The sequence below is a fragment of the Plecotus auritus genome (assembly GCF_963455305.1).
Source record: "Plecotus auritus genome assembly, chromosome: 7".
Taxonomy (NCBI): Eukaryota; Metazoa; Chordata; class Mammalia; order Chiroptera; family Vespertilionidae; genus Plecotus; species Plecotus auritus.
In genome coordinates, this window is record NC_137774.1 from 111,511,603 (window position 1) to 111,536,773 (window position 25,171).

Genomic DNA, 25,171 nt, shown 5'->3' on the forward strand with positions numbered 1-25,171 from the left:
ATTAAGCTCCATGCAGGAAAAAGCATTCATGCCTTAAGTTAGCTGCTAATATATCATGTACTAATAAGTAGGTCCAAAAAAAAAGAGGAAAACTTCTCACTTTCAGGTCACTTTCAATAGAACTGAAAATCAGCAAACTTAGCTTAAACTCTCCTTTGGTCTTTAGCAAGTCCTGTATCCAAATGTATTTCTTCTCTATGTTGAACTGAGAGGTAAATTTGAATTTCAGAATATTTTTCTAGAGAACCTCCATTCATCATCCATATGTAATTTTGATTTTTAAAAATCTCTAAGATTTAGAGATTACTGAATAAGAAGGCCAGTTACCATTATTAGTGGACTCAAAATGAGGAAATCAACTAAAATAGATTTTTAAAGTTTTATTCATTTTTTAAAATTTGAATTTATTTAAACACAAATTAACCATCTGTCTGAGATCTGAGCGCATCTGGTTTTCATAATTAAAGTACTCTAAAGAGACAACTCAATGGATCTAATCAATTTTAATTGGCTATAAAATATCATAGAACTATTCATAATGAATGGACAATTTAAGAAAATCTACTGCCAATTACAGAAAACTTTACTTTTTTTTTTTTTGAATGAGTCGTAACAGCTAATTCACCACAATCTAACTATAGGTGCCCTCTTACTCCGTCTGCATAGCGTAGTGAGAGCTTGTAAATAATCAGGGAATTTACCAATCCCTTAGCACTCTTTTGTATTTCTCATATAGAAAGAAGAATTTGAAAGAAAGATTGTTTCCCACTCTTGTCATAAAATTGTGTTAGGAGAGCTCCCTTCAAACTTCTCCAGACTGACTCGTATGGGCATGTATCTTGCAGAGTGGCTCATCCTGTCTTGTTTTTTTCCTGAACACAATGTGTAATAAAACAGAAGCATTCAGACTTCTACCCATGTAAGAGAAACTCCAACAAATGCTATTGTCTGTATTTTGAGACTTGGTAAATATAAAACACTAGTGTAATTTTATCCATATAAAATCAATTAAATATGTCACATCATAGTACATAATTATGAGGTAGTTATTTTGAACATCTTTTCTAGTACTTCAGTATATCTTTAAGTAAACTAGAAAATAAGATTAGTAAATTTACAGACATAGCCATAGCAACTAACCAAAATAAAACAGAAGAGAAAAAAGACAAGAGAAAAAAATGATCACAGCATCAGTAGGATGTGAGACAGTTACAAGCAGCTTAATACACAAGTACCTGGCGTCTCTGAAGGACAGCAGAAAGAGAAGGGGTGACAGTAAATATATGTGAATATATAATGGATAAAAGTTTTCCACACTTGCCCTACCCGGTTTGGCTCAGTGGATAGAGCATCGGACTGTGGACTGAAAGGTCCCAGGTTCGATTCCGGTCAAGGGCATGTACCTTGCTTGCGGGCACATCCCCAATAGGAACTGTGCAGGAGGCAGCTGATCAATGTTTCTCTCTCATCGATGTTTCTAACTCTCTATCTCTCTCCCTTCCTCTCTGTAAAAAATCAATAAAATATATTTTTTTAAAAAGTTTTCCACACTCATTAAAACTATAAACTCTCAGGTATATACAAGAAGCTCAACCTGAGTTTCCCAAGATATGAGATCAGTGCCGGGGCCCCGCCAGCAGGCCAGGGGATCCCAAGGCAAGTGCTGGGCGTGGAGGCCACGGGGGCATAGTCTACCAAGGAGAGAGAACTGAACCTCACATCACCCTGCTTGGCCCCGGAGGATGACTGGTTAGCCAGAGACGGGTAAGATTCCTCAGGGAAGGAACAACCTAAGACAGGCATAGTCGCAGAGGGGCCATCAGGAGAGAACTTGGGGGTCAACAGAGGTGGGGCACAGACCCTCACCCCCCAACCTTGCAGGGGCCTGAACCCTCACCCCGTCTGAGGGAGGTCTCCTGCCCCCATGGCTGCTTTGCTTCCCACGCCCAGCTCAGATCGGGACACAGGTGACAGACAGTGACTTAGCCCAGCTCAGATTGGGACCCAGGTAACAGAGACTTGGCCGACAGCAGCTCCCCTTTATCTAAATCCAGCCTAGCACCAGGAATGCTCAGGGCCTACTCAAGAATGCAAATAATCCTTTCCACTAATATTTACAGGGTAAACTAAGATTGTTGGTAGAGTATTAAATTTGACAGTAAAATAATAATCAAGTTGTCAGATTAATTTAAATAGGCTAATTGAAATAAGGGAATATTCAAGAAAATTTAATTGTACTGGACAAAAAGCTGTTCCTAAAGTAGTAACTAAAATTTCTATTGGTAGTTCATCTCATGGTAAAATTCCTGAACATGCAAAGAACCTAAAGCAGTCATATTTTTGTGCAAAAAATTAAAATTTAAAGTTATCAAGACTGCATTATAAAATTTACAAAAGCCTCCATTAATCAAAAAAAGGGGGGATAGTAGGGTAATACCATGTAAGGAAAAATATCCTATAAGTAAATTACATCTAGAAAATTTTTACTTTACAAAATTAATTTTCATTTGTAATGCTAACAGCAAGATACCCATGAAAAACACACATGGTGTCTAAATAAGACAAAGGAAAATCGTTTGGGCAAAAATAAAAAGGATCCCAAATCAATTATATAGAAAAGATTCCTTTATTAACTTTTGGTCGAGAATATGTTTGTATATTTTCAGAAAACAACTCCAAGACCATGTGGATTCCTGCAACAGAGAGGAATTGACAGGTCTGTCCCAACCACGAAGACAAGAGGAGAAACAGTCCAGAGATGGAAGACGCTGACGACGCCTTGCCACGCTAGCAATCAGCAGCTGTGCGTCGCAGCAGGTTGCCTAGGACCAAACCAGAGAGGATCAAACCTGCATTGCCACCATGTGCCCACCATCCATATATCATTGCTGACATGTACACATAAGGAACTGTTTGACATTGAAACGGGGACTCAAAACTGTTGGACATTGAAATTGGGACTCAAACATTTTTTGTTATTATATGTTTATTTCTAGTCTGCAGAGGCAAGATGTTTTAAAGGAAAGAAATGGGGAAAAAATAGATACAGAGGCAAAGAAGCATTGAACAGACTGTCAAACTACAGCGGGAAGGCAGGGGAGGTTGGGGCGGGGGGACTGTAAGAGATCAACCGAAGGACTTGTACGCATGCATATAAGCATAACCAATGGATACAAGACACTGGGGCGGGGGGCAGGTAAAGGCATTTCTGGGGGGTAGGAGAGGCCGAGGGGAGGTCTATGGGGGAAAAAAAAGGAGACATATGTACTACTATTTGTAATACTTTAAACAATAAAAAAAAATGCTATTAAAAAAAAAAAGAAATTGGAATAAACATAGATAACCAGCCTTGTGGGGTTGTCACGAGCATTTGAGGAGATTAGCCATGTACAATGCTTAGAGTATATTTAATGTGTAGTATGCACTCAATAAATGTATGCTTTTGGTGCATCATGAAAAAAAAAGAAGCTCAGAAACCACAAACACAAGTAAAAAAGAAAAACCACATCATGAACAAAGTACTCAAAACCAATGATGAAAAGCAAATCCTAAAAGCTGCCAAAGGAAAACAAATTGTGCAGACAAAATAGATAACACAGCAAAGAATAATACGAGGAATAATAAAAGTCACTTCATAATGATAAGAGTCATCAAGAGAATATAACAATCTTGACTGGTTATACACCTAACAACAGTCTCAAAATACATGAAGCAAAAAACTGAGATAACTATAAGAAGAAACAGAGAAATCCACAATAACAGTGGGAGATTTCAATTGCCCCATCTCAATAATTGATAGAACAAGTAGACAGAAAATTAGTAAAAACATTAAATATTTAAATAACTATATTAACCAACTGTACCAAGCTGACAAATAGACCACTCCAACCAATAATAGAACACATAGTCTTACCAAATATACATGAAGAATCAAGATATGCCATGCTATGGGATATATAACATGTACATAAATATAAAGAAATAAAGTCATAAAAAGAATATTTTCAGACCAAAATGGAATTAAATTATGAATAAAAAATAGAACATCTCAAGAAAAATGCCATAACTTTAGAAAATTAAATAATTCAATTATAAATAACCTATAGATCAAAGAATAACACAAGGAAATAATAAAGTATTTTGAACTGAATGAATATGAAGACACAATTGTATATAAAAAGAATATAATGTTGCAAAAGAGTACTTAGGGATATTCATAGTACTAAATGCCTGCTTTAGGAAAGGAAAATAAGATATTTCTCAAATCAATGATCTTAGTCTCCACATCAAGAAAATAGAATAATTGGTACAAACTAAGCCTAAACAACGCAGAAGGAAATAATAAAGACTAAAGCATAAGTCTATTAAATAGAAAGCAAAGAAATAGGGGGAGGGGAGCAATAAGTGTTAGTGAGGAAGTGGATAAAAGGGAACTCTCATGCACCCTTGGTGGGATAAATTGGTGCAGCCACAGTGAAAAACAATATGAAGGCTCCTCAAAAAAATAAAATAAAAATAGGACTAACATATGACCCAGCAATCCCACTTCTGGGTATTTATCTGAAGAAATCAAAAACATTAATTCAAAAAGATATGTACCCCTATGTTCACTGCAGCATTATTTACAATAACCAAGATATAGAAGCAACCCTATGTGTACATCAATAGATGAATTGATAAGGAAGATGCAATGCATATATACAACGAATATTACTCAGCCATAAAATAGAATAAAATCTTGCCATTTATGACAACATGAATAGACCTAGAGAATATTATGCTAAATGAAATTAGTCAGAGAAAAGCATATACTATATTTCATTTATATGCAGAAGCTAAAGAAAAAAAAAATAAAACAAAACAGACTCATAAACATAGAAAATAAACTAATGATTGCCTGAGGAGAGTGGGGTGATGGCAAAACAGGTGAAGGGGATTAAAGGTACTAACTTCCAGTTATAAAATACATATGTCACAGGGAATATAGTCAATAATATTATAATAACTTTAAATGGTAACAGATAATTACTACTCATGATGATTCCTTCACAAGGTATATAAATGTTGAATCACTATGTCGTACATCTGAAAGTAATATATTGTATGTCGAAGTATACTTAAATTTTTTAAATAAATAAATCTAGATTGAAAGGCAATCAATCAATCCAACGATGCTGTAGAATGATAATCCCCACACACAAAAAAAGCAAAACCAAAAGCTGACACTTGAGAATATTAATAAAATTTATAGACTTCTAGCCAAAATGATTACGAAAAAAGAGAGAAGACACAAAATACCAATATCAAGAATGAAAAAGGAAATGTCAGCACAAATTCTACAAATATAAAAAGGTGAATTAGGGAATATTATAAACAACAATACCAACACATTCAACAACTAAAATGAAATGGACCAATTCCTTAAAAGAAGTAACCTACTAACATTCAAACAAAAAGAAACAGATAAACCAAATAGCCCTATATCAATTAAAGAAACTTAATTTAAAGTTTTAAAACCTTCAGAAGTAAATTCTACCAATATTTCAGAAATATTACCTGTAGAACACAAATCTTTCTAGAAAATTGAAAAGGAGGTAATCATTCCGAGGACAGGATTAGCCTTATGAAAATGAGAACAAAGATATTACAAGAAACAAAGAAAAGACAGATGACAATTTCAAACAAGGCCTAGCTGGTTTGGCTCAGTAAATAGAGCATCAGCCTATGGACCAAAGGGTCCCAGGTTTGATTCCAGTCAAGGCATATGCCCGGGTTGCCAGCTTGATCCCCAGTAGGGGGTATGCAGGAGGCAGCTGATCAATGATTCTCATCATTGATGTTTCTATTTCTCTATTCCTCTTCCTTCCTCTCTGAAATCAATAAAAATATATTTTTTAAAAAAACACAATGTAACCATCAAAAGCACTTTTTAAAAATTATAAACAAAAACTTAGCCAACCATATTCAACAATATAAAAAATGATAATGCATCATATGCAAGAGCTATCATCCAGGAATGCGAGGCTGTTGTAATATTTGAAACGTGAAAATCAATCAAAATAATCCACCATATTAAATCAAAAAGAAGAAAAAATGTCATCTCAATCAATACAAAAATCCAACATCCATTGTAAAGAATGAATAGAAAGGAATTTCTTCAACCTAATAAAAAAAATATTTGAATACTACAGCTCACATCATATTTAATGGTGGCAGACTTTCCCCCAAGTTCAGGAACAAGGCAAAATCTTTGCTCTTTCTGCTTATACTCAACATTATACTGGAGATTCTAGCTAGGGCAATCAACAAGTAAAAGGAAAAATAAAGAAATCAAAATGAAAAGGAAAAATAAATCTTTATTCACAGACAACATGATCCTGTAATTCTTTTGTGAAATCATCTACTTTTATAAGAATGATGTGATGGCAAACTTTTCCAACATTTACAGGCTTATGTCAGAACCCTAGTCCAGATACAAACTATATTTATTCACAAAATTGTTTGATGGCAAAACCATGTGTTTAAAACCAACTAAGATGTTCAGAACTCAATCTACAATAGAAAACCTCTGTACTTTGCATTCAAGAACTTGTTATTCTAAAACTCAGTGCTGCTATCAAGAAACAATTAAATTATTAACTTCAGCTCAATCAGCTACACTTATTATGGTTGTTCTCCATGCACATGTAAATAATAATCAATAGACTAAGGCCTAGGAAATAGTCAATAAACAGATATACATAGCCAAAAAATAGACTAATGTCCAAATTAGTTCAAATCAATTTAATGCAAACATCTGTTCCCTCAACACAGCACCCAGCAAAACAAGTTTAATATTTAAAATATGTTAACAAATGAATTAAAATAATGCTACATTCATATTGCAAATGAGTTTTTATTTTAGATTGAACATAAAGTAAAGTCCCATGGGATATAAATTCTAACATTCAAAATTGAAATTATTTTGTGTAATCATCCAGCAGGGGTCAGGAGTTTGGCATTTCAGCTTTAACCCAGCCTTCCTACTGATCTGCTGCTACTGCTGAACCTCCAGTTGCAGTAACTGAGCCCTAGACTCAGAACCCATTCTCTATCAAACCCAGAATTTAACCCTTAAAATATTTCCAGGCCCTGTCTATCTCAAAGCATTTCTCTTCTCCAGCTGGTTGCTATATGTCAGACTGGTGTTCTAAATAGCTTTTCCAAGACCTCCATCAATCTATAGTAATCTCTGAATACCAGAGCCATAACTTGGGCATCCGCTGCCAGCACCCAAGCAGTGCCTACGACCCATTCTAGAATGCCCTGGACTGACCTATCAAGATGAACTAAGGTTCTGACATAAGCCTGTAAATATTGAAAAATTTGCCATCACATTATCCTTATAGTGACTAAATAACTTCACGAAAGAACTCCCATTTCCATGTTAAACACAGATGCAGTCTGAAATCAGACACAAAATATTCAGAAATATAATTTTATACTTTTTCATGTAAAAATGAGTATAAAAAAGTTTCAATTGATTTTATTATGGAAGAGAAATTCACATATGCCTCATGCATAAAACACAATTACATAAGAACTTATTTTTAAAATATACATTCTATAGGTTATAAGTTGATCTACTGGGAGTAATCGAATTCTTGAAAATAGGAAAATACTATCACTAATATCTTTAGAAAGAGAAATGTAAATAAGTTTGCATATTTTAATACAGGAAATTAAATCAAATAATATACCACTTAATACCAATAAAAACTAGTCTTGAAATTTTCTGGTTGCCTTCCTACTATTAATACAACACTAAATAGTATTTTATCTAGATCCAAAGTAATAAAGAACAATTATAATATGTGAATAATCTTTGATAATATAAGCATTAGGTATAAGAACTATTTAAAACTTTATTATGACATCAAAATGAGATTTCCATTTTTAAACAAAAACAAGTAATATCATTAAAAATAGGCATCATTATGTGTTTCCTTTCGTAACTAATTTTTCTCTAACAGATACAGACGCAGTGTGAAATATTTAGCACAGATGGATTATAATACAGTTGAACTAAGTCATCACTTGCTCTGGGTGAATTTCAATATGATTATTTATAATATAGAACATTAATTTGAGAATGCTAGCCAGGCATTAAGTAATGAACTTTATAAAATTAACTATTTTGACAGATTAAGTAGCAATGCTAAATGTACGAAACTATTTCTGAACTACTCTTGATGGTTTAGCAAAGTATCCCTTGTATAAATGCTAAATTTTGAAAGATGATAAGACTTGAAGTTCCCAAGTTAGAATATCAACTAGAAACAGGTAAGCTCCTTCAATACCTAGAAAATACTGCTTCAATCTCAATAACTTAAAGACAGAAAGTGCTTAGTAAGTACTTCTAAATTATCTAAAGCACTCTTAAAAATAACAAAGGACTAGTAATTAGGTTTTAATACAAAGTTTGAAAATCTATAAAATATTAACACAATGTTAGAATTTAATGCAAGACTATCTGACTCCAAAGTCAAAGCCATTTTTACTTTTCTTCACTTAAATAACAGGTAATTAAATTACAAAAGTATTTTAAAAGAGATGTTTACATTAGTAAAGAGGTCATAATCTCAAAATTTTGGTTGAAATATACGAAAAATAAGTAAGATGAAGAAAGATAAGGAAACGGCAAACATGGATTCACCTTCTCTACAAAAGCAAATAGAAACACTGTGAGAAGCAGAAACATGAATTAAATGTGGGAGAAGTGAGGGAAACAGCTTAGGTGTTGGAGGAAAAAACGGGAAGGAAGGAAGGGGGAGGGAGACAAGGAAAAAGAGGAACAGGAGAAAGAAGGCAAAGAAGCAGGGAGGAGTAAGGTGGGTGGGGAGATAGAAAGGGAGGAGGAAGTAAGGAAAAGATGGAGGAAGGGAGAGCTACATCTAAATCAGAACCTCTTCTAATCTATTGAGAATAATAATAAAAACAGTGTTTTCATTGTGCAAGAAATATCCAAATGCAGGAGCTGTTTATTTCATTTACTTCAAAAATAACAAGATAATATACAGGTAAAAGACAAAGAAAAATACATTAATAAAAGAGAATGGTAAATTCAATAGTAAAAAGAAAATGGAGTTTCTAATAAGGCTTACATATTTAGCCAGAAAGAAAAAAAATTTTTTTTAATTTTTTTTATTGATTTCAGAGAGAAAGGGAGAGGAACAGAGAGAGAGAAACATCAATGATGAGAGAGAATCATTGATCGGCTGCCTCCTGAATGTCCTCTACTGGGGATTGAGCCTGCAACCCAGGCATGTGCCCTTGATGTGTATCAAACCTGGGTACTGACCCTTCAGTCCCAGGCCAATGTTCTCTCCACTGAGCCAAGCCAAACCGGTTAGGGTGCCAGAAAGAAAATTTTAAAACTCCAACTTTTATAATTTTAAAAAGACGAAATATGAAAACTGTTTAGCTACAATTCAAGACTATAACCATACATCTCTGTTAAAAACATTGGTTTCTCTTTCCATTTACTTCCGAACCGTCCAATGAAAATTGTAGGACACTAAAAACATATAAAATTAAGCTACAAAGGCAAGATAACGCTATAATATGATCTTCTGATTTTAAAGGCTTTTAAGTACCATGGTAAAAGGGGATTGAAAAGGCTTCTAAACAAATACAACCTTGTTTTTCTTATTCAGCACACATTAATTAACTAAGTCTGATGTTAGAGATCAATTTAAACACTTTGCATTCTATTACACAAATGCTACATAATTCCATTTAGTATAAACTATTCAAAAATATTGTGCATCCTTTTCTTATAAAGGAAGAATTATTACATAATTTCACAATCAGTCTATTTTGGTATTTTTTAACATATATTTTTATTGATTTCAGAGAGGAAGGGAGAAGGAGAGATAGAAACATCAATGGTGAGAGAGAATCACTGATCAACTGCCTCCTGCACGCCCCACACTGGGAATCGAGCCCGCAACCTGGGCATGTGCCCTGGCCGGGAATCGAACCACAGCCTTCTGGTTCTTAGGCCGATGCTCAACCACTGAGCCACGCCAGCGAGGCATATTTCAGTATTTTTTTAATGTAAATTGGTCTAAGTGGAATCATTCCACTATTTATAAAGATAATATTCAAATGATAAAAATAAAAAGCACTAAAGTAAACATTTTTTCATAATTTTGCCATACCTTTAGCTAAAGCTTCTTTATATTTCTCTTTGGCAGAATTCATTTCTTTTATTAATTGTCTATAGCTGGATTTTAATTTCTCTAATTCCGTCTTTGTAACCTGTCAAAAAAAGAAATTTTAAAAAAATTAAAACATAAATTTATATGATCAAGAACTTAAATTCAATGTGCACCTTACTGATTATAGGTCAGAGTTGCTCTTTAATACACAATTACAGACAATAAATTAAAAATTACTGGGGGGGGGGGGTGTCAATCAGGGAAAAAGAAGACATGTAATACAATTTTTAAAAAAATTACTTTAGCCCTGGCCCTGGCCAAATGGCTCGGATGGTTGGAGAGTCATCCCTTACACCAAAAAGGTTACAGGTTTGACTCCCAGCCAGAGCACATAGGGCAAACATCTAGGTTTCAGATTCGATCTCCATTGAAGGCATGAACGGGAGGCAACTGATGGATGTTCCTCTCTCACATCTCTCTCTCTCTCTCTCTCTCTCACACACACACACACACACACACACACACACACACACACACACACACATCAATTTTTAAAAATATCCTCAGGTGAGGATAAAAAAAAATTCTTTAGCTCTGGCCAGGTGACTCAGTTGGTTGGAGCGTTATCCTGTATACCAAAAGGTTGCAGGTTCGATTCCCTGTCAGGGTATATATCTAGGTTGCAGGTTCAATCCCCGGGCATGGTGTGTACGGGAGGCAACCAATCCATGTTTCTCTCTCACAGTGATCTTTTCTCTCCCTTTCTCTCCCTCTCCCTCTCTCTCTCTCTGAAAATCAATAAAAACACATCCTCAGGTGAGGATTAAAAGAAAAAATTACTTTAGAAATCAGTGATAAATTCAACAGCACATAAAAAAAAACAATTTCTTAAAAAGAGAACAAATCCAGAAACAGTGCTGCAGTCATCTAAAATTTAAAGACCAATAAATTAATTTTCTGTGTATAGAAATATTTTCTCTTATAAAAAAGCTAATTTAAATATTTATTTTAATTGTACAGAGTCACTCTGAGTTGCCACAATTCATCAGTTCTAACATGAATTTTTTTTTTGCTAGCATGGTTTATTTTTTTATTTCCTTATTAATGAAAAAATTTTTTGATATTGTAACATCTCTGAAAAGAAGGTGCACCTAACAATCACTGTTAGCCAAGCAACAATCATAAGTAGTAACTACATGCATGCAAGAACTTGATTATTATATCTACAGAAAAACTAGACAAATGCACGTTCTATTGTCAAAAAGGCATTTAAATAGCAATTGAGAGAAAAATTAAGAATCTTAGATGTTGTTTGAAAAACTTCTGGTGCAGCTTCCGAGAAGCCTAAGAAATAAGCAGTATGAAAAACTTGCAAAGCGGGCATAAGCAACTTAGAAGACAATCTCAGAGCCCACTTCTAATAAATATTACATCACCATCATATTTGATGTGACGAAGAATGACATTGTGCAAATAAATAAAAATATTAATAACTATAATATAGATATAAATTAGTTCAAATCATTCCCTTTTAAAAAATTTCACTGGTTGACATTTTTTATGAACTTTATTTTTTTAGACCAGTTTCACTTTCACAACAAAACTGAGCATAAAGGACAGAGATTTCCCATATACCTCCCACCCCCCCCACACACACACACATTTGCCTCCCCCATTAGCAACATCCCCCCAAAAGAGCATTTGTTACAAGTGATGAACCTAAAATGACAGAGCATTATCACCCAAGTCCACAATTTACATTAGGTTTCACTCTTGGTGTTGTACATAGAACGACATGTATCTACCATTATAGCATCATACAAAGTAGTTCACTGTCAAAATCTTCTGTGCTCCATGTGTTCATTCCTCTCTCTACTCTAATCCCTGGCAACCACTCTTTTTTTTTCCAATCACAGTTTACAGTTAATATTATTTTGTATTAGTTTTAGGTGTACAGCATAGTGGTTAGACAATCATATATATTACAAAGTGAGCCTTCAATATTTCAAGTGCCCACGTGGCAGTACCACTGATCTTTTTACTGTAATCATAGTTTTTCTTTTCCCAGAATATCATACAGTATTATAATCAAACAATACATAGCCTTTTTCAGATTGTATTCTTTCACTTAGTAAATGCATTTAAGGTTCCTCAGTGTCTTTCTATGGCTTGCTAGCTCATTTCTTTTGAATATTGAATAATATTTCACTGTCTAGATGTGCCACAGTTTGTTCATCCATTCACCTAATAAAAGACATTTTGGTTGCTCCTAAGTTTTGGTATTATCAATAAACCTACTAAAAACACCCATGTGTGGGGGCTTTCACTTTCACAGCAAAGTTTTCAACTCCTCTGAACAAATACCAAGGAGTGTGATTGCTGGATCCTCTGGCAAGAGTATATTTAGTTTTATAAGAAAATGCCAGTCTTCCAAAGTGGCTGTGCCCCTCTGTATTCCCACCAACAATGAATGAGAGTTCCTATCGCTCCCAGTCTTCACCAGCATTTGGTGTTGTCAGGGTTGAGAGTGTGGTCATTCTCATAAGTGTGCAGTGGTATTTCATTCTTGCTTCAATTGCATTTCCCTGATCACATGATGTGCAGCATCTTTTCATGTGCTTATTTGCCACCTGTGTAGCTTTTGGCCCAATTTTTAATCTGTTAAGGTTTTGGCCCATTTTTTAATCAGGCTATTTGTTTTCCTAGTAGACTTTTAAGAGTTCTCTGTATATGTTAGATGACAGTCCTTTATCATATGTGTCTTTCACAAATATTTTCTCCCAGTATGGCTTACCTTTTCATTCTCTTGGCACCGTCTTTCACAAAGCATAAGTTTTTAATTTTGATTAAGTTGAGCTTATCAATTATTTATTTAATGGATTGTGCTTTTAGTGTTGTACCTAAAAAGTTATCACCATACTAAGGTCATCTAGGTTTTTTCCTATGTTATCCTCTAGGCATTTTATAGTTTTACGTTTTACATTTAGGATTGTGATCCATTTTAGTTAATTTTCATAAAGGGCATAAGGTCTGTGTCTAGATTCATTTTGCATATGGATGGATGTCCAATTATTCCGGCAACATTTGTTTAAAATATCTTTTTTTCTGCTGTGCTGACTTTGTCACTTTGTCAATTATCTTTTGCCTGTATTTATTTGGATCTATTTCAGAGCTCTCTATTCTATTCCATTGATCTATTTGTCTATTGTCTTATGTAAAATCCAAGCTATCTTGATTACTGTGTCTTTAGAGTAAGTCTTGAAGTTAGGTAAAAGTCCTCGGACTTTGTTCTTCTCCTTCAGTAATCTATGGACTCCTCTGGGTCTTTTGCCTGTCTATATAAACTTAAGATTCGGTGTTTCAATATCCACAAAATAACTTGATGGGATTTTTATTGGGATCATGTTAAATCTATAGAGCAAGTTGGAAATAACTGACATCTTGACCATACTGAGTCTTCCCATCCACTGGATATCTCTCAAATTATTTCTTCTTTGATTCTCTCATCAGAGTTCTGTCATTTTGCTCCTACAGGTCCTGTACATACTTTGCTAGATTTATACCTAAGTATTTCATTTTGGGGGATGTTAATGTATATGTTTTGTTGTTAATTGCCTATCACCTTGTTCATTGATTTTTTGGTATGTTAACATTGTATCCTGCAACCTTGCTATAATACTTAGATCTAAGAGTTTCTTTGTTGATTCTCTTTAATTTCCTGCATAGACAATCATGTCATCTGTGAACAAAGGCAGCTATATTTCTTTGTTCCCAATCTGTATACCTTTTATTTCTTTTTCTTGTCTTACTGCATTAGCTATGACTTCCAATATAATGTTAAGAAACAGTGGTAAGAAGGAACATTCTTGCCTTGTTCCTGATCTTAATGAGAAAGCTCCGATTTTCTCACCATTAAGTATGATGTTAGCTGTAGGTTTTTTATAGATATTCTTTATCAAGTCTACTGAGAGTTTTTATCATGAATGAGTGTTGAATTTTATCAAATGCTGTTTCTGCATCTATTCATATAATCACCTGATTTTTTTTTTTTATTAATGTCTATGTGATGGTTTCCAGTCATTGATTTTCAAATGTTGAACCAGCCACATACCTGAAATACACACCAATTGGTCATGGTGTATAAATCTTATGATACATTGTTGTATTTGTTTTCCTAATAATTAAGGATTTTTTTGTTTATGCTCATGAGAGATATGAACCTGTAGTTTTCTTTTCTTCTAATATCGTGTCTAGTTTTGGCATTAGGGTAATGCTGGCCAGATAGAATGAATTAAGAAGTCTCCCTCTTTATATCTTCTCAAAGAGTTTGTAGAGAATTGGTAGAATTTCTTGCTTAAAAATTTTACAGAATTCACCAGTGAACGCATCTGAGCCTAGTACTTTCTATTTTGAGAGATTATTAATTATTGATTCAATTACTTTAATAGATATTTGCCTATTCAGATTATCTATTTATTCTCATTTAAGTTTTAGGAGATTGTGTTCTTCAAGGAATTGGCTCATTTCTCTACATTATCAAATTTGTAGGCATTGAAGATTCATAGTATCCTATCTAATAAAAGAGTAATATGCAAATTGACTGTACCTCCGCTACGCCCACAAGCCACGCCCACCAGCCGATCAGGAGCAAGTATGCAAATTAACCCAACCAAGATGGCTGCGGCCACGGAGTGGGCAAGAGGCTTGGGTTTCCCTGGCGATGGAGGAAGCCAAGCTTCCTGCACACTCTGGCCAGCCCAGGCCTCTGCCCAAGGCTATAAAATTTCAGTTATAGAAGATAAATAAATCCCAAAAAAAATGGCTGTGGCCACAGAGTGAGCAGGAGGCTTGGGTTTCCCCAGCGATGGAGGAAGCCAAGTTCCTGGCCGGCCCAGGCCTCTGCTCAAGGCTACAAAGTTTCAATTATAGAAGATAAATAAATCCCAGATACCAGGGCCTCCACTTGGGTCATGGGAGGGCGTGGCCAGCCTGCAAACCACCACAGGCCCCTCGCCCAGGCTGCCCCATGTGCCAACGGAACCCCCACCCTGATCCAGGACACCCTTCAGGGCAAACCAGCTGGCCCCCACCCGTGCACCAGGCCTCTATCCTCCTATCTAATAAAAGAGTAATATACAGCCGAAACCGGTTTGGCTCAGTGGATAGAGCGTCGGCCTGCGGACTGAAGGGTCCCGGGTTCGATTCCGGTCAAAGGCATGTACCTTGGTTGCGGGCACATCCCCAGTGGGAGGTGTGCAGGAGGCAGCTGATCGATGTTTCTCTCTCATCGATGTTTCTAGCTCTCTATCCCTCTCCCTTCCTCTCTGTAAAAATATATTTAAAAAAAAAAAAAAAGAGTAATATACAAATTGACCATCACTCCAACACACAAGATGGCTGCCCCCATGTGGTCAAAGATGGCTGCCCCCATGTGGACACAAGATGGCCACCACAAGATGGCCAGCAGGGGAGGGCAGTTGGGAGGGATCAGGCCAGCAGGAGAGGGCAGTTAGGAGGGACCAGGCCTGCAAGGGAGTGCAGTTGGGGGCGATCAAGCCTGCAGGGGAGGGCAGTTAGGGGGTGACCAGGCCAGCAGAGGAGGGAAGTTGGGGGCGACCGAGCCTGCAGGGGAGGGCAGTTGGGGGGGACCCAGGCCTGGAGGGGAGGGCAGTTAGGGGTGACCAGGCCTGCAGGGGAGGGCAGTTAGGGGCAATCAGGCAGGAAGGGGAGCAGTTAGGCATCAATCAGGCTGGCCGGGGAGTGGTTAGGGGGTGATCAGGCTGGCAGGCACAAGCGGTTAGGGGCAATCAGGAAGGCAGGCAGGCAAGCAGTTGGGAGCCAGCAGTCCTGGATTGTGAGAGGGATGTCTGACCACCATTTTAGGCCCGATTCCACCAGGCAGTCAGATATCCCTCGAGGGGTCCCAGATTGGAGAGGGTGCAGGCTGGGCTGAGGGACACACACCCCCGTGCACAAATTTCATGCACTGGGCCTCTAGTTCCTTCATAAGCCCTTAACATCCACGGGATATGTAGTGATATACCTCTTTCACTTCTGATATTAGTAATCTTTGCTGTCCTGTGCTTTTGTTAGTTAGCCTAGCTAGAGGCTTAGTGATTATATTGATCTTTTCAACAAACCAGTTATTTTGTTGAGTTTTCTCTACTGATTTCCTATTTTAACTTCCATGGATTTCTGCTCCAATTTTTATCACTTCTTTTTTTCTAATTATTCTGGATTCAATTTCTTCTTCTTTTTCTACTGTCCTATAGTAGAAGATTAGATTATTGCTTTTAGATCTTTCTTCTTTTCTAATATATGCTTACATTTCTACATATTTTTCTCTCTCTTCCAACTATGTTTTTTTGTTTTGTTTTTTTGCCTTTTGGTAATCCTTACCATTTTTTCTTGGTTGACAAGCATGATGTTTTGGATAAAAGGAACTGATGTAAATAAGGCCTTTACTAATGTGGTGACAAAGTTGTCAGGGAGGGAAATTATTTTATAGTCCCATGGCTAGGTCTCAGATTTTTACTAAGCCTACGCCCCTGTACTGTGAACATCACATGTGTTTCTCAGTCCCCAACTCCCCTTTCATGAGACATGATGGCTAGAGTGGGCCAAAGTTGCGTATTTCCCTTCCCCCAGTTTGTTAAGCTCTGGTTAAACAGTTTCTCGTAAGGGCAGATCTTGTTAAGAAGACCAGAATACGCTGGCATGTGGCAAAATGGTTTCTTTTCTCATCCCTCAGCCAGGACCATGAGACTTTTCTCCAATGTTCACTGTGAGAACCTGGTAGAGATCCAGGAGGTAAAACTCAAAAAAAGTATGGGGGCCACTCAACGACTGGGTCCTCTTGAAGATTTTAATTGTTACAGTTGTCCACACTGAGACTCCAGGACTTGTCAATTACCATTCAGGTTTTTCTGCACCCAGCACTGGTTCCCAAGGAGGCTCTGATAGGTTGTGATTAGCTATATTGGCTTATCAGTCTCTCTAATTTTGGCAGCAGCCGATTGCCCTGTGACTTCACTTCTCTTATACACCTAAGGAGAGTTGTTCATTTCTTAAATTTTTTCAACCTTTTACTTATTGTTTGAATGTGTGATTAGCTATATTGGCTTATCAGTCTCTCTAATTTTGGCAGCAGCCGATTGCCCTGTGACTTCACTTCTCTTATACACCTAAGGAGAGTTGTTCATTTCTTAAATTTTTTCAACCTTTTACTTATTGTTTGAATGAACTTCCAAACTTCTTATGTGCTCGACCAGAAATTAGAAGCCTTAACTTTTGAAGTTGTAAAGAACCAATTCATTATTTTGAAAACTGGCAAATTAATAGCAAAAAGCAAGCATTTATCCTGCCTTCCCTTTTTAAATTATGCCTCAGGGTAACCAAATAGTTGATCTAGAGAAAGTCTTAATTGAAAAATTCCAGCTAACAATTGCATCGGGAATGATAGAAGAAAAAGCTTGCCATTATGCAAACCCCACTGAAGTAATAGATTAATCACTGAACATAAATTGTTTCTAAAACCATTAGATGAAAAGCGGAAGGGAAACTTTATTAACAGATTAATCAGGCTGGCAAAACTGGAACCTATTAGTCATATTTAACAACACAAAATGATAAATAAGCAGACACAGACATTACATACCTCTGAAATAAAACAAGAGAAAGTCTATACCAGTACCTATGATGTGTACTTGTCCAAAATAAACAGCAAAAATCTTATCAAATCTCTAGATCTAACTTCCAGTTTACAGGAAAATTGGCAGATGAAGGAATGCGTGAAATCACGTCACAAGATGCTAACAACAAAATCCAATATAAAGGTAATTCAATTCTATAGGGCAAAATTACTCAGTTTCTCCCACAAATAAATGGCATTTTAAAGAGAGGGGGAGAACAACCTACATTAAAGAAAATTATTCAAATGTAATGTAGACATCCTAATTTAAATGAACCAACCGCAAAAAGTATTTAAACAACAATCATTTGAACACAGAATATTTAATAACATTAGGAATTATTGTTCAATTTTTAGGTAGGTTAGTATTAATATAATTGTGTTTTATAAAAAAGAGTACGTATTTTAGCAATACATATTAAAATATTTATGAATGAAATGATACCTGGAATTTTCTTTAAAATGACCCAATATAGAAGAAAAAGTAGGTAAGAATATAGATGAAAAAGAAATTTACTATGTGGGTGAAAGGGTGGATAGGAGTTCATTTTACTATTCTCTCCTCCTTTGTACATTTGGAAATATTCATAATTAAAACACTGTAAAAGTTATCCATAAAGGACACACTCTGAATGTAGAGAAATTTAGAATATCCTAATCTATTTTCCTTATATTTTCATTTTTCTTTTATGATTACTGCTACAAGATACAACTTTTTTAAAGCCTAAAAGAGCTATTTCAATAAGTAAAAAATAAAAGTTCTAGGTGATTAAAAAAAACAACAACATTGTATCATAGTTTAACTGGTGGTATTTTTTCTTTTGTAGGAGTACATAAAGTAACAGTATCCTATATAATAAAGAGGTAATATGCAAATTGACCCTCACGCCCTCACATAAGATGGCCGCCCCTATGTGGTCAAAGATGGCCTCCACAAGATGGCTGGCAGGGGAGGGCAGTTAAGGGCAATGGGGCTGGTAGGGGAGCGCAGTTGGGGGGACCAGGCCTGCAGGGGAGGGCAGTTGGGGGCGACCAAGCCAGCAGGGGAGGGCAGTTAGGGGCAACCAGACAGTTGGGGGCAATCAGGCCAGCAGGGGAGCAGTTAGGCATCGATCAGGCTGGCAGGGGAGTGGCTAGGGGGTAATCAGGATGGCAGGCAGGCAAGCGGTTGAGAGCCATCAGTCCCAGATTGTGAGAGAGATGTCCAACTGCCGGTTTAGGCCCGATCCAATAGGGATCCATAGGGATCAGGCCTAAACCGGCAGTGGGACATCCCTTGAGGGGTCCCAGATTGGAGAGGGTGCAGGCTAAGCTGAGGGACACCCCCCCACACCCAGTGTATGAATTTCATGCACTGGGCCTCTAGTATCTTATAATCAGTAATGTCTTATATTCAATAAAAATAAGATATTATTTAATAGAGACACCAAAACTTATTTCTAGTCAGGAAATATGAAGAAAACAATTTTAAAAGTCAAACAGGGTAAAATATTTCAGTGCATTTAAAAGCCAGTTAAAGAAAAAATTGAGAATGGAAAGACAAACCTTGATCATTTCTGCCTCTATCTGCTGATGAACAGCTATATAACTTTTTTTCACCTGCTGCTTGTCTTTGATCATCATGGTGAGCCTGTGTAAGGGTCCAGAATTTAGGTCCTCTGCATGTGTCTTCATTATCCTACTAAGTTGTTCCGTCTGCTGAATCATAAGTAGCCAAGACTTTTAAAAACATAAAGAAATAAAATTAGGGTGTATTAGAAGTTTGCATTTAGCTGTGCTTTAATTGTCCAAGAAGCTTAAACATTTAGTGTTACACAAATGATTACATTAAGATAAAAATAGCAGGTTTCTAGCAATTGTGCAATAAGCTATGAATGGTTCATATTTAACATCTTCAACTTCAAGTCCTAATACTTCAACTGTAAGTAATCAGAGACTATGCAGAATACTAGGAAAGGGATTAAAGGGACTCGGAGAATCCACACTTGCATTCTTCTGTTTTTCTTTTTCTTTTTCTTTTTTTCTTTTTCTTCTTTATCTTCAACCAGGGATATTTTTCCATCAATTTTTAGAGAGAGTGGAAAAGAGAGGGAAAGACAGAGATAAATATCAATGTGAAGGAAACACATCAATTGGTTGCTCCTACACGCGCCCTGATCAGGGCCCAGGCTGGGGAGATGCCCGCAAACACACTTGACTAGAATCAAACCCAGGACCCTTAAGTCCACAGGCCGAAGCTCTAACCCATGAGCCAAACCAGCTAGGGCTTCTGTTTGTTTTTCAACACGCTGATATACTGTTTCTGCTCACACCATTCTAATTCCTCACAAAGGTCACTATTTCCTGATGCAACAGAATTTTCTCATCTTTATTCAAAACCTGTCTCTCTCTGGCATCAGATCTTGCTGACTCTTCTATTTTGGCTTGTATGAGTTCTTATCTTCCCACATACAAACTTGCTTCCTCCCTTCCTAAAAATGCTTTCCCAGTCTTTCTACCTGACCATCTTTGCTGCTTATGTCTTAAATACAGACAATCTCTGGATTTCTAGCTATAGTCATTCTCTTTTGTTAATAGATATCATTAGTTCTCAATGGTTTCCAGCACAGCATATTGCCTCAATAGCAGAGACACAAAATGGTGGAAAGGACAAGTCATTTGTTATTAGACTTTCTAATTTATAAATACTGAAAAAAGTAACAGAGGAATGCTCTTCATTATAGGTCTCCTATTCAGAAACAATAATTGGAGATTTACCACAGTCAGGGAGAATCCATGTTAAATATACAAAAAATGGACAAGATATGCTTTTAGATATTTACAGTTTTTTTCTACTCTAATACTTTTAATCTGTAAATGAACAGATTTATTCTTTTTCTGTTAATATTCTAATACAATCCTAAATCAAAATTGTAACCTAAAGAAAGCAAATTCTTAGTCAAAGTAAAAACTGTCATGGTCTGAGTTGATAATATGTTTTAAATACACTTCCATATTCATTTCTCAAAATAAATAAATAAACCTTATGTAGGGAGGGGGGCATTTTTAGTTTGTTAAATGCTATTAAGAACATGGAACATGACCTGTGGCCTATAAACACATATTTATACCACAAAGTTTAAAAAAAAAACAAAAACCTAAGTTATAACAAACATGAAAACAAATTTTAAAACTACACATAAATTAATTAAAAACAAACTAAATGGCCCTAATAAGTCTTGCAGGTTTACCTTTTTCATTTGATATTTTCATTCTAAAAAATACAATGTTGGAAAAACATTCTACAGCATGGGGATAATGTTAAGGTTACAAAAAAAAAAAAATGAGAGGAACCAGTTCTTTCTCTATCTTCAAAATATAAATAATTTCTAAGTGCTTTGTACAATACATTTTTGTGGTTCTATGTAGTTGTTGCAGCGTAGGGGAGAAGCCTTTTTAGAAACCAGCATTAAAGACCACAGAACTAGAGCGAATGTCCTCCTGCTCCCAGAAGGGCACATCTTATGCTAGCTAACAGTTCACTGTAGTCACTGCAGGAAGTCTAAGCCTCCCAAGGTATATATTACCACTCTGCCTGTCAATCCCATATTGTCCTCAATATCTCCCAATCTGACCCAGGACACTACCTATAGAATCCTATACCCTCAAGAATTCCTGCTCTATGATGAGATAACTCTTTATACCTAGTACCAGAACTTTCCATTTAACTTCTAGGCCTAGAGTTAGCAGAGATCTGGCTTTATCCTACTCCAGAACTGCTTATACGTAAACATTCCCTCTTCCTAAAATGTCTCTTGTCCTTAGAAGCTCTGGCCACCCTTCCCCATGAACAATCCATTAACAAGTCTTTCTGATTATCCCTCCCACGTCTACCACAAATCCACCCACTTCTTTTGTAAAAAACGCAACTGAGTGTCTGTAAACCACAATAAAGAAATGCACAATAAAATGAAATTTGCTTGCAATTAGAAACCACAAAGGAGACAGAGAGGGTTTAGAAAGTTATTTAAAGAAAAATGGATGAAAATATTCAAAACTTGAAAACTAAAACCCACAGATTCAAGAAACTCAATGAACCCAAGCACAAAAACCATTAAAAAAAACCATACTCTCAGTACCATATCTGAGTCAAATAGTCTTGGGATATTTAAATCATATAATATTTTTAATAAACTAATTACATATATGAAACTTCATCAATTCTATAACTCATTTTGAGGAGTACCTGGATATCTTATTTTTTGTAATAGAATTTAAAATTCTTCCCCTGTAAATGCAGCAGAAATGGACTAGTCTCCTTCTCTGCTTACTTCATGTCACAATATCCAAAACTATAGATCTATTCTCATCTGGTGGAGCTTTTTAAAGAACCAAATGACTGAGGATATTTGGCGAGTGAGCGAGACATGGGGTCATCTTTCAATGTCTGGAGAATTTCACCTTCCATAATTGAAGCCTTTCTAACAATGAAGGGGTTGAAATGTTTAACCTTTATTTCAAGTCCTATAAAGTCTCATATTATTAAACACTAACAAAATAACCAAAATGAATCCTGAATAAAAATACTATGCAGATGAAAAATTATTAAATAAATCTTTTTAAAATAGAACAGAATTAATATAATCAAAGTCAATAGTTGGGTTCTAAAGACTGGCAACAAATATTCTTAACTGCATTAGTTCAGTCACTGCCCAATCTCAGAAGTCACAACTAATGCAATTGAAGCAGTAATAAAAGAAAAATAAAATTAAAATTAAAAAAAATGCCCAGCAAACAAAAGTCCTGGACCACAAAGATTCACAGGTAAGTTTTACCAGACATTAAAAGAAGAATTAACACTTATACCCCTCAAACTATTCCAAAAAATTCAAGACAAGAGAAGACATCCAACCTCTTTTTATGAGGCCAGCATTATCCTAATTCCAAAACCAGATAAAGACACTACAAAGAAAGAAAATTACAGGCCAATATCCCTGATGAACAAAAATGCTAAAATCCTCAACAAAATATTAGCAAATCAGATCCAGCAATATATTAAAAAGAGTATACACCATTCCTTGTTAGTTTAGCTCAATGGATAGAGCATTAGCCCATGGACAGACGGGTCCCGGGTTCAATATCGGTCAAGGGCATGTACCTTGTTTGCTGGCTTAATCCCCAGCCCTGGTCAGGGTGCATGCAGGAGGCAACAGTCAATGTGTCTCTCTCACATCAATGTTTCTCTCTCCCTGTCTCCCTTTCCCTTCTACTCCCTCTAAAAATAAATGAAAAAATATCCTCAGGTGAGAATTAACAAAAAAAAAAGCATACACCATGACCAAGAAGGATTTATTCTGGGGATGCAAGGTTGGTTCCATGTTCACAAATCAAAAAAATGTGATATGTAATGTAAACAAAATGAAGAATAAAAATCACATGTTCATATCAAGATGCAGAAAAAGCATTTGACAAAATCCAGCATCCATTGATGATAAAAACTCTCTGCAAAGTGGGAATAGGGGGATCATATCTCAACATAATAAAGGCTATATATAACAAACCTACAGCCAACATCATACTCAATGGGCAAAAACTAAAAGCATTTCCCTTAAGAGCAGGAACAAGACAGGGGTCACTTCGTAACTTATATCATTTTCTAATCACTACGCTGTACCCCTGAAACTAGTATAAAATAATATTGAATGTCAACTGGAATTGGGGGGAAAAAAAGTCCTTCTTAGGCCCAGATGAGTCATTCTTGATATGACATGCTCTGTTACAAGAAATGAAGGTGCAAATGAAAAAGGCCACTCTATTTGGGTTTCTATCCAGAATAATGATGCACACCTCAAATATCCCTAAGCAGAACAATTAAGAAATAAATCATCATCTTGTTACCTAATCAACCCCAATACCATATAAATAATTAGAAATTGCACCACTTTAAGATAGACAGATAGTACACTTTTCCTTATGCCCCAGAGAAACAAAATTACTGGTTTCAGACTCAAATTTTAGAACATTTTTCAGAACACTGAATTGCATGTTGAGTAATATTGATATTGTGTACAGAAATACTATTTTATCTTAAACTAGAGGCCCAGTGCACGAAATTCATGCACAGGAGGGGGATGTCCCTCAGCCCAGCCTGCACCCTCTCCAATCTGGGATCCCTCTCACAATCCAGGACTGCTGGCTCCCAAATGCTCACCTGCCTGCCTTCCTGATTGCCCCTAACTGCTTCTGCCTGCCAGCCTGATCACCCCCTAACCACTCCCCTGCCAGCCCGATTGTCCCTAACTGCCCTCCCCTGCCAGCCTGGTCCCCCCCCAACTGCTCTCCCCTGCCAACCTGGTCACCCCTAACTGCCCTCCCCTGCCAGCCTGATCGCCCCTAACCACTCTCCCCTGCTGGTCTGGTCAACCCCCCCCCCAACTGCCCTTCCCTGCAGGCCCGGTCGCCCCACTTCCCTCCTCTGCCAGCCTGGTCACCCCTAACTGCCCTCCCCTGAAGGCTTGATCGCCCCCAACTGCCCTCCCCTGCAGGCCTGATCCCCCCAACTGCTCTCCCCTGCAGGCCTAGGTCCTCCCCAACTGCCCTCCCCTGCAGGCTTGATAGCCCCCAAATGCCCTCCCTTGTAGGCCTGCTCCCTCCCAACTGCCCTCTCCTGCTGGCCATCTTGTGGCAGCCATATTGTGTCCACATGGGGGCAGCCACCTTGTGTGTTGGAGTGACAGTCAATTTGCATATTACTCTTTTATTAGATAGGATAGAGGCCTGGTGCACAGGTGGGGGCCGGCTGGTTTGCCCTGAAGGGTGTCCTGGATCAGGGTGGGGGTTCCCTTGGGGCATGGGGTGGCCTGGGCGAGGGGCCTGTGGTGGTTTGCAGGCTGGCCACTCCCCCCGGCAACCCAAGCATAGGCCAGGGCTGGCTGGAAGCAGGTATCTGGGATTTATTTATCTTCTATAATTGAAACTTTGCAGCCTTGAGCAGAGGCCAGGGCCAGCCAGGAAACTTGGCTTCCTCCATCACTGGGGGCAACCCAGGCCTCCTGCTGGCTCCAGCTCCGTGGCAGCCATCATCTTTGTTGGGATTTATTTATCTTCTGTAATTGAAACTTTGTAGCCTTGAGCAGAGGCCAGGGCTGGCCAGGGCAGGCGGGACGCTTGGCTTCCTTCATCGCCGGAGGCAACCCAAGCCTCCTGCTCGCTCCAGCTCCCTGGTGGCTGCCATCTTAGTTGGGTTAATTTGCATACTCGCTCTGATTGGCTGGTGGGCATAGCAGAGTGATGGTCAATT

The 25,171-nt window shown here is 37.1% G+C and overlaps 1 protein-coding gene across 4 annotated transcripts in view; it reads right to left on the minus strand.

Annotated features, from left to right (window-relative positions):
- FER (FER tyrosine kinase) overlaps window positions 1–25,171 on the minus strand; it is a 310,506-nt gene that overhangs the window by 243,532 nt on the left and 41,803 nt on the right. For all 4 annotated transcript variants that reach the window (XR_013961110.1, XR_013961111.1, XM_080678364.1 and 1 more), the window contains exons 4-5: window positions 19,438–19,611; window positions 10,203–10,302 (exon numbers count right to left, since the gene is read on the minus strand). Coding sequence is in view for 2 of the 4 variants with exons in the window: in XM_080678364.1 (XP_080534490.1) it covers window positions 10,203–10,302; window positions 19,438–19,611 (274 nt within the window). In the remaining 2 variants the exon portion in view is untranslated. The remainder of the gene's footprint in view (window positions 1–10,202; window positions 10,303–19,437; window positions 19,612–25,171) is intronic.